This window comes from Xyrauchen texanus, chromosome 44 (assembly GCF_025860055.1).
Source record: "Xyrauchen texanus isolate HMW12.3.18 chromosome 44, RBS_HiC_50CHRs, whole genome shotgun sequence".
NCBI classification, from domain to species: Eukaryota; Metazoa; Chordata; class Actinopteri; order Cypriniformes; family Catostomidae; genus Xyrauchen; species Xyrauchen texanus.
In genome coordinates, this window is record NC_068319.1 from 11,400,935 (window position 1) to 11,420,276 (window position 19,342).

Below are 19,342 nucleotides of genomic sequence, written 5' to 3' on the forward strand. Positions count from 1 at the left end.
CCTTAAGGCTCTATTCTGGGGACATTCTGGAAAACAAAATCTAATCTAAATAATTATTTAAATTGCTTTCTTGCTCTGTAATTTCATTCAACAACCATGATGTATTTATATAGGTAACTTTGAAGATGATGAAAGCACCCTTATCAAGGGAAAATAAATCATTATGGCACATCATTCTAGAAGATCTGGACTCGTTCCCACTGAAACCAATTAAAATGTCATGATTAATAAAGTTTGCACAGAGTCATGGGAGATTGTACTCATAATATCTTCCTAAGGGAGGACTTCATTGGTGTTCACCTGTAGGTACACAAGTCATGTTAACTCATGTGAAAGTGAAACTAAATGAGGCAAGTTTCAAGACTATTACTTGGGTACCGATGGTTTTAGAGGAATTTTCTCTATATATTTTTAAAAATCAATAAATTACTGGAAAACCCATAGAAATTCATTGGTCAAGAGGTGTGGAAACCCAGTAAATCTCACTCATTTAAATTGCCATTTCCATTTTTACTCTCAGTAGTTTCTCTCAAGTACACAGTACAGTGTGCTCCCTTGTTCCCTACGTGACAACACATAAGTCACTCACTGAGCGCATAACAGTGACATTCTTTAATCAGGCTATTTTTCACACCACATTAATTAGCTGCTAGATTCATCTAAATGCCAGTCTGGGTGCTGATAATCTAGTGTCCATGTGTCTTTGTATGCGTGTCTATTTCTGTATCTGGCTCATATAGTATGGCTTAACAAACAACAAAAACTTGGTTAATAATTTGTAATGCATGCTAATTATAGTCACAACACACATTTCAATAATATCACCTGGAAGAAAACATCTGAAAACAAATTACCTTCATAATCCCATAGTGTGAGTTTACTCTATTTGGAAAGGGGTGTGAAATGGTAGCATGGTAACATGGCTGAAAACATGATGAATATCATTAGGGACTTTCCTCGCTGTTAACCAAACTAAACCTTATTGGCATCACCAAAATGGCTGGTTAAGACCAAACACATTCAATCATTCTCATATTTGATAAGTACAGTAACTTTGCGTTCTATATTTTCAAAAACCCTCTTTAAAAAAAAATGTATTCCCCTCTCTATCTAACTGTCCTCAAAAACATGGCACATTTACAATATACAACATATCTGAACCATGCGTTTTATCTTTTATTGTTTGTCCTTTGGTTTAGTAGTGCCTGTACAATTGGAAAAGTTAAAAGAATATTCATGGGTTCAATACAAATTGAGCTCAATCGACAGCGTTTGTGACATAATGTTCATTACCACAAAAATAATTTCGATTCATCAGTTCTTTTCTTTAAAATAAGCAAAAATCGAGGTTTCAGTATGACACTTACAATGGAAGTGATTGGGCCAATTTCTGGAGGGTTTAAACACAGAAATGTGAAGCTTATAATTTTACATAAATGTTTCTGTTAAAACTTGTATTATTTGAGATGTATAGTTGTTTAAATTATAATTTTTATATTCATTCATCATGGTAAATATTTGTAAAATTGACTATAACTTTACACAGAAAAGTTTAGTAAGCGATTGGCCCCATTTACCTCCACATGTTAACATGTATATTGTTTATATATTGTGGCTATACTTTTAAAACAGTGGTTATTTTAATGTTTATGGATTGGCCCCATTAACCTCCACTGTAAGTGCCTCACTGGAACCCAGATTTTTGCTTCCTTTTCTTTAGGATGGACGAGTCTAAATTATTTTTTATGGTAATCAACATTATGTCACAAATGTCGATTGAGCTTAACTTTGTTGAACCCGGAATACTCCTTGAAATGCATACACACAAGGGAGTAGATGGATGTTTGTGGGGAGAGGTGGGAGAAAGAGAGTAAAGCAGGTGTCTGTGAGGTTTGCCTACAACAGTGTGCATGGATCTCACAGTGTGAAGGTTGCAGTTCACTATGGCATAGTAGGGTTCTTAAAAACTGCAAAATGCATTTGGTTGTGGGTACTTGGTTTTTCACATCTCTTCTTGGCCTTGGATGGGGGCATGACTCCTTGTTTCAAGGTAGGAAAAACTAAAAACTAAATCTGTGTCTGTTATCCCAGAGGAAAATGCTCAGAGCTGGCTCTTTGATACCTGATAAGATGTAATTAAGTATTGTGGAGTTATGGAGTAATGTTTAATTTAAATTTAAGTGAAATTAAATAACTTTGTCTCAGATAATTTCCCAGACAATCCTTTAGGAGAAATCAAAGTTGATTCAAATTATACATACTCTAATAGTATTGAATTGTGTATACTATTGATCTTGGAAGAATTTGATGAGAAATATATATATTTTTTTTACATTTAAACCCTCCAAAAATAAAAGGAGGGAGAAGTTGAAATAAAAGTTTTGTGTTGATCAACATTGTGCCACAAATGCTTTCGACTGACCTTAACTTGTCTTGAACCCAAAATATTCCTTTAAATGCTACAGTATTTTGGCCTTTATTACACATAATCCATCTGAAGTGGCATTTAGATGTATTTACATGGACTGTTTAATGCTGCTCAGAGGTGGCATAAATGCATTTACACAGCAATTAATTGCATAAATAATGGTATGAAAATAAATGTTTAAATATACAATAATGAATGTACAAATATGAAATGAATGGAAATATGAAATGATCATATCTTGTGTGAAATGTATGATCTACTCTTGACAACAACAAAGGTTAAGACTGCTCTGATGATGAATTTAATTTCCACAGAATTAAAGCATCATCAGAACTGCCTTTGATACTAGGGGCTGAGGTGGGTCAGAGCAGACATAATGTAGTCCAGGGGCGGATTGGCCATAGGGAGAACCGGGACATTTCCCGGTGGGTCAGCTGCGAAACGGGGGCGAACAGGCATGGTTAAGCTGAAACGGGGAAGTGGATGGGGAAATCCATGCACCTACCAACACTAGTCTGTGTTTATATTCCCAGTCCGCCTGTGATATAGTCTGACTTTTATGCAGCATTGTGTCTTTACACGGATGTTTGTGCAGGCACAAAGTAGCCTTAACTCGGCTGTGTAAAGATACCTATAGTGTCCAAATGGAACAAGGGCTTTAGTTGAAAACGTCTCTTGAATTATGTATTTTGAATTATGCATTGTACCATACATTTTGAAAAAGGATTTTTTTTGCATCAATAAAATGTTTGTTGTTCTGTTTGACTAACTGTTTTGTTTTGTTTTTTTTTTGTTTTTTTATATAAAACTTAAAGGTAGAACCTGTAGGTTGCTCATCATCAAGATAACTCTATTTAATTCTGTTTTTCCTATACTTCTCTATCTTTCCTTGTCTATTTCAGGATATGATGTGTCTCTTTTGGGTTATCATCTGTGTCCCATGACTGAGTCTGTGTTGGTGACCAATGTGATCTCTTACCCAACCTCCTACACCCAAAGGAGACCATGTGGAGGATGGCTGCCATGGACAATGTGTGATGTCACGATGTATAAAACAGCATACCGAACTGAGGTTTCTGACATTCCCAAACAGGTTGTGAAATGTTGCCATGGCTATGAACAAGTTGGGATTTACTGTGCCTTGTGTGAGTATTTAATTATGCTAAATACCTCTAAATGTAAATTTGATATAGAATGTAAACTCTTTCACTTTCATTAATACAAATAAAGAGCCATGTAAGGGCATGGATGCCATAATAATATACAAAAAAGGCTGCAGAATATGAATAGGATTTTATTCTTTATTTGGATCCCCATTAGCTTCCATAAAGTAGCCACTAGTATTCCAGGGGTCCATATAAAAAAATACAATATAAAATGTATGGCAAATATATACAGTTACCGATTTGTAGCGGTGCATTACAAATTAATACTACTAAGAATATGATGTTTGTTCAGCCATACTTTGAGCCAATGAGTTTTTTATACACTCAATGAGCACTTTATTAGGAACACCTGTACACCTACATATTCATGCAATTAACTAATCAGCCAATCATGTGGCAGTAGTGCAATGTATACAAACATGCAGATACGGGTCAGGAGCTTCAGTTACTATTCACATCAACCATCAGAATGGGGAAAATTTTTATCTCAGTGATTTCGACCGTTGCATGATTGTTGGTGCCAGACAGGCTGGTTAGAGGATTTCTGTAACTGCTGATTTCCTGGGATTTTCACACACAACAGTCTCTAGAGTTTACTCAGAATGGTGCCAAAAACAAACAAACAAAAAAAATCCATTGAGCAGAAGTTATGCGGATGGAAAGGCCTTGTTGATGAGTGCTGTGAAAAGAGAATGGACAGACTGATATGAGTTGACAGAAAGGCTGCAGTCACTCTGTACATTTTATTAGGACCATAGTGCTCCTTATAATGTGCTCATTGAGGGTATATACATGTATTTTGTTTATTTTCAATTACTATATAAAGGGTAGGCAAACTCTTTGGGAAATGTACATACTGATATTGGCATTATCTCAGCCTTGAACAGAAGTGCAGAATTCACATCTAAGCCAGGGCTCTGTCCCTCTGGAAGTGTGACAGGCTATCAGTGGAATGAAACCTCTGGAACAAACTCCACCAGCTCTGTGTGTGAATGGGACATAGACTGTCCTCAATGGCAAAAGTGCTGTCAGACCGGAAATATCTCTCAGTGCACCGACCCGCTTTCACCAGGTGAGATATTTCACAAAAACATATTGCATCTTAGCATTTTTATAGAGATATTGTTAATTAACATGCAATGACTTTAAAATACCCATATGTCCTTAAGCCAACAGAAGCTGGTGCTTTAATGTGACAATAACAGTGAAAACAGCTTATGCGTTCATAAGTATGGACAAAGGACTCTTCAATCACACAAGACTACTGCACTCTGTGGTTTGTAATCATCGGTCTATCTTTCAATTATGGGATTATTTCCTTTTTTAAGTTTTAAAGGGATAGTTCACCCAAAAATGCAAATTCTGTTTTTTACTCATCCTCATGTTGTTCCAAACCCTTATTACTTTCTTTTGTGGAACACAAAAATTGTTAGGCAAAATGTTTAGTCTGATGGCCTTAGTCCTCATTCAATATAATTGTATGAAGAAAAAAATACAAGTGAATGGTGACTGAGACTAGCATTCTGCCATACCTCTTCTTTTGTGTTCCATGGAAGAGGGAAGATCATTAGGGTTTGAAATAACAAGAAGGCGAGTAAATAATGACCGAATTTTCATTTTTGGCTCAACATTTTGGGCATTGTTTGTTTAGGTTAGTGTATATATGTTCTGTATATTGTAGTTTTTGTTGATGTGCATAGACATAACTGTGGTGTTTTTATGTAGATAACTGGCACACTGGACACTGATGGAATCTCTGTGCATCATGTTTGGTCATGGTCACCAGGGCTCTTCACAACCTCTTCCTCTCTACTGGTTTGCTTCTCTAAATTTCTCTCACAAGATGATATCTCCAAAAGACTGTATCTGCTGGGAAACATAGAGGAGGTGACTAATGTGGTGGTACAAGGTAAGACAATACAGACACTCTTTGACACATTGTGTGTCTGATTATTTGGGTGATTCATTTATTCGTTATGTGAGTTGACAGTGTGAACCAGTGATGTTCCAATTATAGGTGCTGTGAGCAACCTTGATTTCCATACCATGCATAAAATGTATTACCTGACAGACATAACTGAAATAGGGTTATTGGGCTGCTGATATTGGGTTGGCTCAGATGACTTTGGAGGGTGGGGATTTTGAGAGGGTGTGGTTAAGTTTGTGGAAAGTCCAATTCATCAACTCTAAGTTAACATAATATCTGAAATAATTTACAGCACCTTTAACACAAATAAAGAGATTTTGCTGACACTTTTCCACACATCCACACACTTCATATTTCCATTCGTTTACCTTGATGAAACCACACTATGCATGCATTATCATTTTCTACAGATGTGGATGAATGTGCCACTCCAGAATTGAACATTTGTTCTCATCTCGCAAACTGCACGAATACAGTTGGATCATATCACTGTGCCTGCCATCAGGGTTATCACGACCACAATCCTACACAGCCAGGAACAGTTTGCATGGGTAAAAACAGACATAAGCCTAAAAAGGACATCATTATGCTGTCTAACACCATTTTAAAGCATGCTTTAATAATTGCTTGACCATTTAAGACATGAATATGATTTTTTTTTTTGGTCCAGTAAAGTGTTTTCTGATTTCTAATTTAGCCCCCAAGGTCACTACTCAGCCTTTCACTAATGTCCCAGAAAACTCTACCAGCCCAACTGGGATTACATCTCATCCCTTTATGGGCAACCTTTCCACTTCAAACCCACTGCCAGGTACACATCTAGAATCAGTTGTACTTAGTTCACACTGTAAAATGTGTTAACCTTCAATTGTTACCCTAGAGACCTGTTTCTACTCGATTTAACACATTAAAATTACTTTCTTTGGTGTAGCCTAATGGCATATATACATACATATATATATATATATATATATATATATATATATAAAATGGCAGATACTGTTTGCACCCAGATTTAAATACAGTATGTATACAGTATATTATTTTCTAAATCAAATAATATAAAGTATAGAGGCATCACTGTAGCAGGTTTATTGTGTTTAATTAGAGTCCCACAAACACACTACACAAACCCCTTTCCCTAAACCTAACACAAAGCTTATTTTGTCATGGTAGCACCATGGTATTTTGTAATAAAATCATAGTAACCAAAAAATTAAACATAGTTACTTTATTAACACCATATTACTGTAGTAACATCCTGGTTAATTATATTAAATCTATGGTTTCCACCAAAAAAACATGGTTACTACAATGTTGCTACACATAAATAAAAGTGGAATCAAACCTGTGTCATCTGTACGAAAAGGTACATACACATTAGTGTTACGCCCTACAATGCTGCAGTGATGCTTACATTGCAGTTTGTTGTAATGTAATATGTTTCTACTAGACAATCGGGGTGCAAATTGCAGCACTGTGTGGCAGATGCTATTTACACCGTTAAAATATATTTTTGTTATGTATAATTTATCTTTGATGAAATTGACTTGATTGTCACTTGATTTGTTTGCACTATTATGCCTTAATGTTTTAAGGTAATACAACACATCCTAATGGAGCGCAAAGAGATGGCGTCACATCAAGACCGGTCTGGACATCCACTGATATGTCTCCTCAGCCAAATAATTTATCCATCAGCCACCCATCTCCTACATGTGGTGCGTTAGGCTAAATGCACTTGTTCTAGCACACACAGACAGAGCAAACTACTGTTAATTAATTGTAAGTGCACAAGAGTAGATAATTACAAGGGGCCCCAAAAAGTATTTGGACACTTAAGAAACCCCCACAATTAAAATGCATTTGTGATAATATTGAACCTAGTGTAAATTATTTTAAAGGTGTATTTAAATGCTCTTTTATAAATTGCATCCTATAATGTCCACTTATAATGTTAGTAATGTTAGAAATTTGCATTAAATCAGTCATAATTTAGTAATATATGATCATTTTCCACCTGTATCTGGCCTTCTGTCTGAAAATGTTCAACGTGAATGCCCAGTGTTATTGTTACGAATGAGGCAGCGAGGAGAGAGGATCTAAATGCAGGTTTCTTTATTTAGCAAAAACAAAACAAAAACAAAGGAAAAACCCTCAATGGGGAAACAAACATAAACTAAGAACTCAGGCAGGGAAACACAGATCAGGCTTGACAACATTCAACGAACGACCAGGAGTGAACAAAAAGCAGGGCTTAAATAACCAGGGAGTGATGACTGAATTAGACACAGGTGAGAACAATGAACAAAATGGCAGTGATGATGGCAGGTGGATTCTGGGAAGTGTAGTACATATAACAATGACAAGTGAAAACCAGGGCAGACAACAAGGGAATCGTGACAGTTATGATTGGCAAACAACGTGCAGCCCTCGAAATCAGCCGTATTTGAAACATAAATGGAAGAGAATGAACAAGCTCCCAAACATAATAAAACTCAATTTCAGGGTTTACACATAATGAACATCCAACACATTGAATCTGACTATATTAAACTGTTCATCTCAAGCACAACATTTAACACTCACACCCTGTCTACACCTGACACAAGGGTCGCGTCACTTCAAAAGCAACAGAACTCATTATAATCAACAATGCTGTCTACCATGGAAGCGTCCATTGCAGCGCGTTGCAAGGACAGTAAACAGATGTCCCATTCCAGTTTGCACTGCATGTGCTGGCGCTACTACTGCCAACAACACAACGGTTTAGAAAGTCTGTCAACGCTGCCCCATCCTTCTAAACAGTTCCTTTGCAAAGCTTGAATCGTTTTTTCACTGGTTCACAAGCAATCCATTCTGATCACCGGAAAAACATGCAATCCACTCTAAAATATAATGAAGACACATCCACATGACGCACATACTTAGTCCAAAGCATGGTGTAAACTAGACACACACAAACATCTAGTTTCCAGTGTCATCCTGCACTGAAATGCACATAGCTGGAAACATATCTAAATGGCCAACGAAATTGATCTAGCACACGGTTCATGCACCAAAATATTTTAATATCTGAATGACAGAGAATGGATTCTCCTCTTCAGAGTTGTAACTTGACAACAGGTCTTTTTGAAAGCAGCCCGAGATTTGTATCAAGCCTTCAAAGAAGTCTTTCTGTGCATGTTTAAATACAAAAATAAAGAAAATATTCCAGATGGATACCCTGATGTTCAGGAATGGTTATGCCAGTTATATTAATTAGGCATTGATGGTTTTGAGCTGTAGAGGTGGTCATGAATGAATGTACCTCAAATTGCATAGGGAAGTTGCGGAAGTAGAGAATGAGGCGTTTTTGCAGCTTGGTTTCAATAAATGATTTTATTGTATTGGGGTTCCAAAGTTTTGAGTTCCAAAATGTACAGTGTTTTTCAAACAGTAATCATGCAAAAACTTCTAGCATCTTTTGTATGCAGATTTTGTTGTCTGATGTAATGGCGTTTTTTAGAGTCACTTAAGTGTCTAAATACTTATTATAGACTTCTTGTGTACAAAGTAGTTAAATATGAATTAGTTATGTGTTACTACATACTACTGTCAATGTAAGTTAATAGACATTTAAAATTACAATGTCTTATTAGTGCAACTTATATACTTACAGTATATTAAAACCAACTGCCATCTTGTTCTTTCTATGTAAAGACTACATACCCAAGATCACCAGCCTCTTCTCTCATAACATCACTGAATCTTCTTTCTATGTGGCATGGACCACCGACAACCAGACCGGTGTAACTTTCCACCTGGTTCTGCTCCACAAGACCACTGTGCTGAATTACTCACATACGACAAACTATTATTGGACGATCACAAACCTGAACCCTGGTGTTCTGTATACTGTACATGTCACTCCATTTGCCTGTGATAACCAAGGAAACAACTCAGAAGTTAAAGTGAGGACAGGCAAGTACATGTGTTTTCATAAAGTCCATATATATTGCATTTGAGAACTTAAAGGGTGTTTTTTCTAATCTGTATGACTTTCTTTCTTCTGTGGAACACAAAAGGGGATGTTAGCTTAATGTTAGGGACTGACAGCTGCTAACATTTTACTGTACATCTCCTTATATGAGAAAGTCATGTGTTCCCCTAATTGTTGTTTCAAACCAATGTTTGATTTGGATCACAAGATCAGTCAAATTTCTTTCCAACAAATATGATATATAGATTTTATGACTGCAGACGTAATTTTGTTGGTGTTTATTACAGGGTCTTTGTGTTAAGATGTGGCCACATTTATTTACTGTAACAATAATTTGCTTTTTGTAGATGGACAGACGCTTGGAGCTACAGTCCGTTTGACCGACATGGTGTTTGAACAGAATTTGAGCGATCCAACCAGTGACCAGTATAAGGCATTCTGTGCCAGTGTCATAAATGAGGTTTGGCAGATATTTTATTAATCCAAACAGGAGTAAACATCAATCAAAAATGATAAACAATACTCTCTAATCTAATCTTCCAGTTAACAAACTGCAACACACACTTTGGTTTACCAGAAGCTTGTTGTTATGACACATGTAATAGTTTTTAGAAATATTTCTCATACTTGGGGGTTAGGGATTTGAACAAACCCCTAAACTAAGTAATAAACTTTGTCCCGCACAGTTTGAGGTACAAAGTTATACCCCAAATCATGCAGCTTATTGAGGAGAGCTTTTGATTTTTGGTGAATGATAAAATGGGCAAAAAATTCCATAGACAGTATGCAACCATGGTTCTCAGCAGGAAACCGATGGAGTGCGTACTCCAGGTAGGGAATGAGGTTTTGCCCCAAGTGAAGGAGTTCAAGTACCTGTTCATGAGTGAGGGGACAATGGAGCAGGAGGTTGGCCGGAGAATCGAGGCAGCGGGGGCGGTATTGCACTCGCTCTATCGCACCGTTGTCACGAAAAGAGAGCTGAGCCGAAAGGCAAAGCTCTCGATCTACCGGTCAATTTTTGTTCCTACCCTCACCTATGGTCATGAAGGTTGGGTCACGACCAGCCTCCAGCCCAAAGAACTAGGTCGCGAGTACAAGCGGCCGAAATGGGCTTCCTCAGAAGGGTGGCGGGCTTCTCCCTTAGAGATAGGGTGAGGAGCTACGTCATCCGTGAGGAGCTCGGAATAGAGCCGCTGCTCCTTTGCGTCGAGAGGAGCCAGTTGAGGTGGTTTGGGCATCTGGTAAGGATGCCCCCTGGCCGCCTCCCTAGGGAGGTGTTTCAGGCACGTCCAGCTGGGAGGAGGCCTCGGGGAAGACCCAGGACTAGGTGGAGAGATTACATCTCCACCCTGGCCTGGGAACGCCTCGGGGTCCCCCAGTCAGAGCTGGTTAATGTGGCTCGGGATAGGGAAGTTTGGGGCCCCCTGCTGGAGCAGCTGCCCCCGTGACCCGACTTCGGATAAGCGGTTGAAGATGGATGGATGGATGGAGTATGCAACCACCCAGTACACCATTGTCACCACTCACATTTAAAAACTTTTTTTAAGTATTTTTTATATATATACTACGTATCTATTTTCTTCCATAATCTATGATCCATTTAAAATAAAGTTTGTGCCAACAAAAGTGTACTGACAACTCTTTTTAAATGTGTCCCCAGATTATTTTATCCTTGCCTCCAGAAATCCTCAAATTAGTCAACTCTGGACAGGTCACCATCCACATCACATCCCTTTCTCCTGGCAGTGTGATCGTGAAGTTTTCCATTGTGTTTCTATCCAACAGCAACCTGAACATATTTAACGTGTCCACTGCTTTGATGGATTCTCTGCTCAACAGCTCAAAATATACTGTAGACAGTAACAGTACAAAAATAGAAGGTAATGTTTATTCTTTTGTGCATTATTTTGATGAATGGTAATTGTGTCTATTGAACTGTCAAACAATGTATTATGATTCAGTATTAAGGTTGTGCGATCTGGTGGTTCCTTAACCTTTTTAACTCTCCTATTTTGGTCAAGTAGAGCTGCTTACTTTGCTGTTCGTGTTCATTTTTGACCGGACACAGTACCGGTGTAACGTTTAAAAAAAAATAATTTATAATATTTCTTCTTCCCTGAAGTAAAAACCATAAAATTATGCACTTCTTTTGGGATTTTATGTTTTTTAGATCATATTTACATATAAATTATCATTAATTTGCATATGCAAATTAGCAAATTTATGTAACTTCACTACAGTAAAAACCTACTTGAAACATGAAGGAAATATGAGAATCTGTCCTTTATTGAGGGAAGATGGGAAGCTGCCTCAAGGGCCATCTCATTCCTGTGAGTGTGTGTGTGCCGCATTGTTGGTGTAATATGGTCTTACCCCCTCATTTATGCATGTGTGTGTGTGTGTGTGTGTGTGTGTGTGTGTGTTCTGCATTGTGGCTGACTTATAGATTTTATTTGACAAAATCAAAAATAAAATTGCTCTGTGGCATAGTGTCACCTGTTCATTTTCGTTCGTGTGTAAGTGCGTGTGTGTTGGGGGGTAAAACCTCACCCCTTCATTTATGTGTGTGTGTGTTTTCTGCATTGTGGCTGATTTATATATTTTATTTGACAAATAATAAAATTGCTCTGTTTTTTTGTTTCCCCCACTCATTTCCCAAAGTCAGTCCATTTTTAATGCGAACAGCAAAGGTGCCGCTTTGTTTTTACGACCACTTGTACTTATCGAATCAAGTCTACATATATTTTTGTGTGTGTGTTCAGGTTACTTATGGAGTAAAAGTCACAAAGTCTTGTACCACACAGACAAACAATCCATTTTTATTAAATTGGAAAAATTTATTTAGGTAAAAAATGACTGAACATAATAGGAAGGTTAATTAGCGTCAACAACTTGGATGTTGCAACTGTTTCTACAGTTACTTGTTAATGATGTGACATGTTGACTTGCGATGCGATTGGTCTCTTGTTATTTATAGATATAAATGAGTGTTTTCTGCTTGATACTGACTGCTCTACATTTGCTGACTGTACAAACACCAACGGCTCGTACACCTGTGCCTGTTGGTACGGGTACACAGACTTGAGCCCCAGCAGACCAGGACGCAGCTGTGCAGGTACACACTGTAGATAATGCAAGTCTAGAGATTTCATTAGACAGTCACACACTTCTAATTGCAACAAACAGAAGTCTATCAAGCAAAGATACATGTTTAATAGTTCACCCCAAAATGAAAACTCTTTTGTTATTTACTCATTATCATGGTGTTCCAACCAAACCCATATTACTTTTTTCCTCCTTGAACACAATAGTAGAATATTTGAAGAACAGCCTGGCCCTCTTTTCCATAATGGGCTGTCAAGCTCCAAAATAACAGAAAACAGCACCATAAGAGTATCATAAATGTAGTCCATGAAATTCTTGGCAACCTCCCTAGATCTCCTTGGTGCGTTTCTAAGAGAAATGGAAACGTGGGATCGTTAACAAATCACTCTTTTAAATTGGATCTTTTCAATGACTCAATTGATCCAGTTGACAAAACTGATGATTTTAAAAATGATTCATTCACGACTCTGACTTTCCAGTTCTCGAGTTCAACTCATTGATTCAGTGATCCAGCTGCAAGATTATCAGTGAATAACAGCTTAAAAAATATTTTATGGCTTCAGAAGACTTGGAATATAGTGCACAAGTTGTATGGAATACTTTTTGAATACTTTGAATTAGTTATGTGTTTCTTGCGTGAGCTTGTATTCTTAAACAATTCACCTAGTTTTAAGCGGAAAGAACATCATATGAGTTTTGAACAGCTTTAGAGTGTAAAAAATTGAAAAAGTGAACTATCCCTTTAAAAGTTGCAGCTATGTGTTGCTTCTCATCTGTATCTTTATGTTCATGACAACAGCTTCACATTTGACGTCACCTCCACAGTCCTCTTCTAACTCTACTACATCAAGCATTAATCCCATCACAACCTATCCCAGAATATCTTCAAATTCCATTGACAAGAGCACCACAACAACTCATATGACAAACACCATGCCTGGAAACCCTTCGGATCCTGGTTTAGTAGCAACTACAACTCCTGTACAGAACAACACCACAGCAATAGTGAATGTACCTGTGATAACTGTGAATTTCACAACAGTACTGAACAACAGTCCTAACATATCGCTGGCACACATGACAACAAACCTTATCAAACCTACAGCATCAAGCCAACAAACATCAACCATTTCATCTGAAATGCACACTACTGCCCATTTGATCTCCAGTACTAAGTCCATAGATGCTGAGTGCATCCCAGGTTATACATCAGTTGTGGTAAGTAAAGACTTCCTGCAGTTCAGTAACATCCCAGAGAATTCCCTGTTCCTTGGTCAACCTGAATGTGGGCCCGGTAAAGGAAATTCAACCCACTCGCGGCTCACTGCAGCCTGGAAAAAGTGTGGTACTACGGTAGAGTATGTAAGTCATTCTACAGCAATTATATTACAAAAATAAATTTCTTTATATATAGTATTTTTGTCTTTTTTTCATGATAATGTAAGCAATGCTCTGTTTGCCTTTCAGAACGGCACCCATTATACAGCTAATGTGACTCTATATAACAACTTGAGCAGCTTTTGGATGGCTTCTGCACGTCTGGCCGTTCCCATCATCTGCACCTACCCCAGCAGCATCATCATCTCCACTGGATACTCACCCACAGGGTACAGTGCTTCCATAGTAACTGTCAATGGAGCTTGTTTTTCTCTGTCTTGCACTCCATCTCTTGTCATGTTAAGGGCATCTAGACTCAATTGAAACTTTTAATTGCATCAGGGTAAATGTTGAGCAACCTACTGTAAACATAGAGATTAAACTGAGACCAAATTAGATATCTATAGTATTTAGAGCGGAAGCTTTTTAGGGCCTATTTTTCACAATGCAAATAATCCTACTGATTCAAAATTGGGCTGCATTTTCTTTAAGCAAAATATATTATCTATGATGAAATATGAACTAACATGTTCTTTACTTGTTTCATGAAATTCACTCAGGTGGTAATAATTTCAAGACATGTCAAAACATCTAATCAAACCTTAAAGTGAACAACTATCATTTTTGATTTTGTATCTTGAAGGTATTTAGATATCAAAGACATAGTGGTAGGATCGGGTAGATTCCAGATTATTGTGCGGCTGCTGAATGGGACATCTCCTCTGCCTGAGAATTACGCCCTCTCCCCCGATGAGGAGGTTATTGTAGAGGTTGGGGTCAACACCACTATCCCCCAAATCAAAGTCGTCATCAGCAAGTGCTGGGCCACTTCCTCCAGTGACTCATTGCAGCAACCTAACTATGTGTTTCTGGATAATGGGTGTGTATGACCGAATAATGAACTGCAAAAAAAATCACTTTCTTTTTTGTCTTGTAATATGTAAACATCCTTAAAAAAGATAAATTAACTTAAGAAGCAAAATTAATAAGATATTGAAACTTGTTTTCAGAGAATATTTCTTGAACTAGGCTTATTTTTCTAACCAGTTGGTAAATTTTCTTGTTTAAAATATACTGTAAATCTTGCCAAATTTGGTGAGGTTTATGCTTAAAGGAATAGTTAAACATTAAAATTCTCTCATCATTTTCTCACCCTTATGTCATTCCTTATGACTTTCTTTCTTCAGCAGTACAAATGAAGATTTTTAGAAGAATTTCTCATCTCTTTTGGTCCATACAATGCAAGTGAATGGGTGCCAACAATTTGAAGCTCCAAAAATGAAAAAGGTCAGCATATATGTAATCCATAAGACTCCAATAGTTAAATCAATGCATTCAGAAGTGATTAGATAGGTGTGGGTGAGATCAATATAGTAGTCTAAAGTTTTACTTTAGATTCATCTCTCTTTCATCTCCTCTTTAAATTTCACTTTCACGTTTTTCTTCTTGTGTTTTTGGTGATTCACATTCTTCATGCATATGCCCCCTACTGGACAAGGAGAAGAATTTCTAGCAAAAATATACTTAAAAATGTATCTGTTTCTCACCCAAACCTATCAAATCACTTCTGAAGACATGGATTAAACCACTGTAGTCTTATGGATTACTTTTATGCTACCTTTATGTGCTTTTTGGAGTGTCAAATGTTTGTCACCCATTCACTTGGATTGTGTGGACCTACAAAGCTGAGATATTCTTCTAAAAATCTTCATTTGTGTTCAGTAGAAGAAAGAAAAGAGAGTGAATGATGAGACCATTTTCATTTTTGGGTGAACTATCTCTTTAAAACAAGAAAAACACTGTTGCAATGAGGTAAGAAAAATGCACTTAATTCAAGATATACTATCTGAAAACAAGTTTTACAATCGTATATACTGTAAATTATATATATAACATATAACATTTAACTGTTCTCTGATTAGAAACCTGCAGTGTAATGTCAGTGTTCACATTATCTCACTGCTCCTCAGATGTCCACTGCCGAACACATGTACCACAGTTCTTCAGAACGGAAATGACACTGTATCTTTGCTGTCAGTACGGATCTTTTCATGCGTGAATTTAAGCGTCATCTACCTACACTGTCATATCCAGATCTGTGTTGAGAATCTGGATAACACCTGCACTCCTGTGAGTTTACATCCAGCATTTTAGAAAGTTTGTATAGTTGAACAAAACATTTGCCTTTATTGTATTTTTCCATTGAGGATCAGAATGTTTTCAACCACGACAACAACATAATGTATTATTATTATTATTATTATTACTTACTCAATCCATTTATTTTAAAGCTTTTTTGCTTCTTTATGCTTGTTCAGCCATAGATTACATTCTTAGTTATTCTTAACAACTCAATTGTTAGAGTATCATTTTTAATAATAAAAAAAACTGTATTAAATTAGAGAATTTGAATATTGTCTTTTCTTAACCATTAGTCTTGTATGGAGAGAACGGTGAGGTCTTCTGAACCAGTTGGAGCGACAGAGGCATCTTTTGGACCGCTGCACAGAATAAATAAAAGTAAGTACTTCTCATTAAAATGATATGAATATTTATTCAACATGTGTTCTACTGTATATCAGAACACATGCTTAACAGCAAACAAACTCTCTCTCTCTCTCTCTGTCTTTAAAGCCCCAGTCCAAAACAAGTCAGATCAGACACTTCAGACTGTTGGATTTGTTCTACTTGGCATTGGTTTGTTTTTGTTTTCCCTGGCTGGCATTTCAGGACTGCTTTATCACAAAAGGAAAATCGGGACCTACAATTTCCATTTCAAACCACAGCAGGAAAACTTCACCTATCATGTTTTTGACAAATAAATACTCAGAGATAGTTAACTGTATGGCTGAGGTTTCATTTTATAGTTGAATTTTCCAATCCTATGTATAGAAAATAAAACTAATGGTTATTTTCACTATATTTTTGTACTGAAACACATATTGATAATGTACTGTGAAAGCCATTCTATTTAGTTTATAGTTTTATTGTGAACTCTGTGAATCTTAGAAATTACATATGTATAGATCATTTTCCTTGTTTAATATGATACATAAATGTAATTTAAGAAAAGTGCACACAAACCCAATACCAAACGCACAGATCGTTAAGTTCTTGTCATAACATTCGCTTTAATATGCCACAAGAGGGCGCTGTTTTATTTACTCTCCATGTTACACCAGCCTTTTTATCTTTTGTGTTATGGTTGGAAACGAACATTTATGTTGGGCGTTAGATAACGTTTGTTTAAAACAATCTAGGATTATAGCTTTTATTGGTCATATTTTTGATGAATGTATGAAATTAAATAAACGTATTAAAGTAATAGTTCACCCCAAAATAAAAAATACTGCATGTCATTATTTATATACATTATGGGAATTGTTCACCCAAAAATGAGGGGGAAACAAAATATAATAAATAAAACTATAACAGTAAAAAAAAAATAAATAAATAAAAAATAAACCATGACTAATCACTTAAAGATACAATTGCACTACAGTATACACACCAGTGCTTTATTACTAATTATATTATTTTTAAGTTACTTTCTAAAGCACTTTTTCTCAAAAAGTTTTTCGTTTTCCACTCAAATTCAACATGCCTAAATTTTCTTCCACATTCATTGTCGCACACCTTCAGCTGTCAAAAAAATACTAACAGACGTTTAGTATTATACATATAACTTAACCACAAATAATGTACTTAAAAGCAATTACTTCAATTGAAAGTAAATGTAATCTGATTACAATAATGTAAAATGTAATGTGTTACACTACTTTTCCAGACTAAAATAGTAATTATATTGCAGTTACTAATTACTTTGTAACAGGATTCACCCAACACTGGGTTTAACTTATAAGGAACACTAGTCTCCATAATGGTGATTTCAAATAAAAAACTATTTAACATAAAACACCATGGGTAACACCTGAGACCTGGCTGGAGTCACTCATCACATCCTGGATTCAAACTTGTGACTCCAGGGGTGGTAATCTGCATCAATACTTGCTGAGCTACCCAGGCCCCTGTGTACCTTCTTTGTGCGAGCGCATGGGTCCGGTTGTTAGTGACCGCAATACGCCAGGGATGGATTACCAACCGGGCCAATGGGGCCAGTGCCCAGTGGCCCTTGACTACCAGGGGGCCCTTGACTGCCCGGGGGTGCCCTGAGCTTTAAGGCTGTGCGATCTAGTTTGGTGATCCCCCCACTTGGAGGGGGGCCCTTGGAGATAATTGGCCCCAGGGCCTTTGCAAGTCATAATCCGTCCCTGCAATGCGTGAGTTACTGCGCACGGGTCTGGTTGTTGTTTACCACTGTGTGCCCTCTGGTGATGTCACGGTCCTGTCACCTTGTCAGGTTGTGTTTTTGTCTGACGAGGACCGTGGCATTATTGTTCCTGTTTGTTTTGGTCGAAGCGTGTTTACGTTTTGCCCTCATGTGTTCAGGTGCCACTGGCACGTGGAATCACCGTTTCCACGGGAACCCTAATTGTTTCCATGGGACTGCTGATCATGACACCTTTCAGCTACGATTGGCATCTGCCCCTTGTTTGTTTCCTGCTTATTTAAATTGCCTCGTGCATCATGTCTGGGCTGAATCGTTCAATGCGGTTTAACGTTAATGTAGTTCAATGTTGAATGTAGTCTAGACTACGCTGAATCTGCAAGCTGTCAAGCAACTAAACATGCTCTCTTGTCTCGTATATTTGTTGGTTGCCTATCTCTGCCCACGTGTTGGGAGTGTGGTTAACTTCCAGCTTGCTGTACAATTGTATCTCTGCGCTCACAAAGATTCAACAGATGATTCCTCGTAGATGCAGCCTTTGCTGGGATCGCCAGTCTTCACCAGCACAGTTTAAGTTGTTGTAAATAAATCCTTTGAACTGTTCCTCTGCTATTGGGTCTCTGTCTCACGCTTTCTGACACTTAATGCATTGTATATAATGTAACAGACATAAATGTATTAAACACCCTACATGAAATATCTTTTTGTCTTGAATATAAGAAAGGCCTTAAATTCAATACCATTAGTTTTACATGCAACGAAGGCCTTGAATGCAATAAATTTGGTCTTATTTGTAATAAAGTCCCTAAATGTTATAGCTATTAGTCCTATATGTAAATAAGTTCCTAAATTTAAAAAATGTGGTCTTATACACTGGCGGCCAAAAGTTTGGTATAATGTACAAATTTTGCTGTTTCTGAAGGAAATTGGTATTTAATTCACCAAAGTGGCATTCAGCTGATCATAAAGTATAGTCAGGACATTACTGATGTAAAAAACAGCACCATCACTATTTGAAAAAGTAATTTTTAATCAAATCTAGACAGGCCCCATTTCCAGCAGCCATCAC

At 37.1% G+C, this 19,342-nt stretch overlaps 2 protein-coding genes across 2 annotated transcripts in view; one reads left to right on the plus strand and one right to left on the minus strand.

Annotated features, from left to right (window-relative positions):
* LOC127636477 (zinc finger and BTB domain-containing protein 21-like) overlaps window positions 1-19,342 on the minus strand; it is a 203,291-nt gene that overhangs the window by 7,749 nt on the left and 176,200 nt on the right. The gene's annotated exons all lie outside the window — the stretch shown is intronic.
* On the plus strand, window positions 1,975-16,807 carry umodl1 (uromodulin-like 1). The gene is made up of 17 exons (XM_052116819.1): window positions 1,975-2,050; window positions 3,331-3,573; window positions 4,472-4,666; window positions 4,764-4,870; window positions 5,320-5,503; window positions 5,932-6,072; window positions 6,219-6,332; window positions 9,224-9,484; window positions 9,851-9,963; window positions 11,164-11,383; window positions 12,481-12,618; window positions 13,408-13,970; window positions 14,076-14,215; window positions 14,629-14,865; window positions 15,956-16,115; window positions 16,421-16,505; window positions 16,620-16,807. Exons 1-17 carry the CDS (start codon window positions 1,975-1,977, stop codon window positions 16,805-16,807), a joined length of 3,165 nt encoding a protein of 1,054 aa, XP_051972779.1.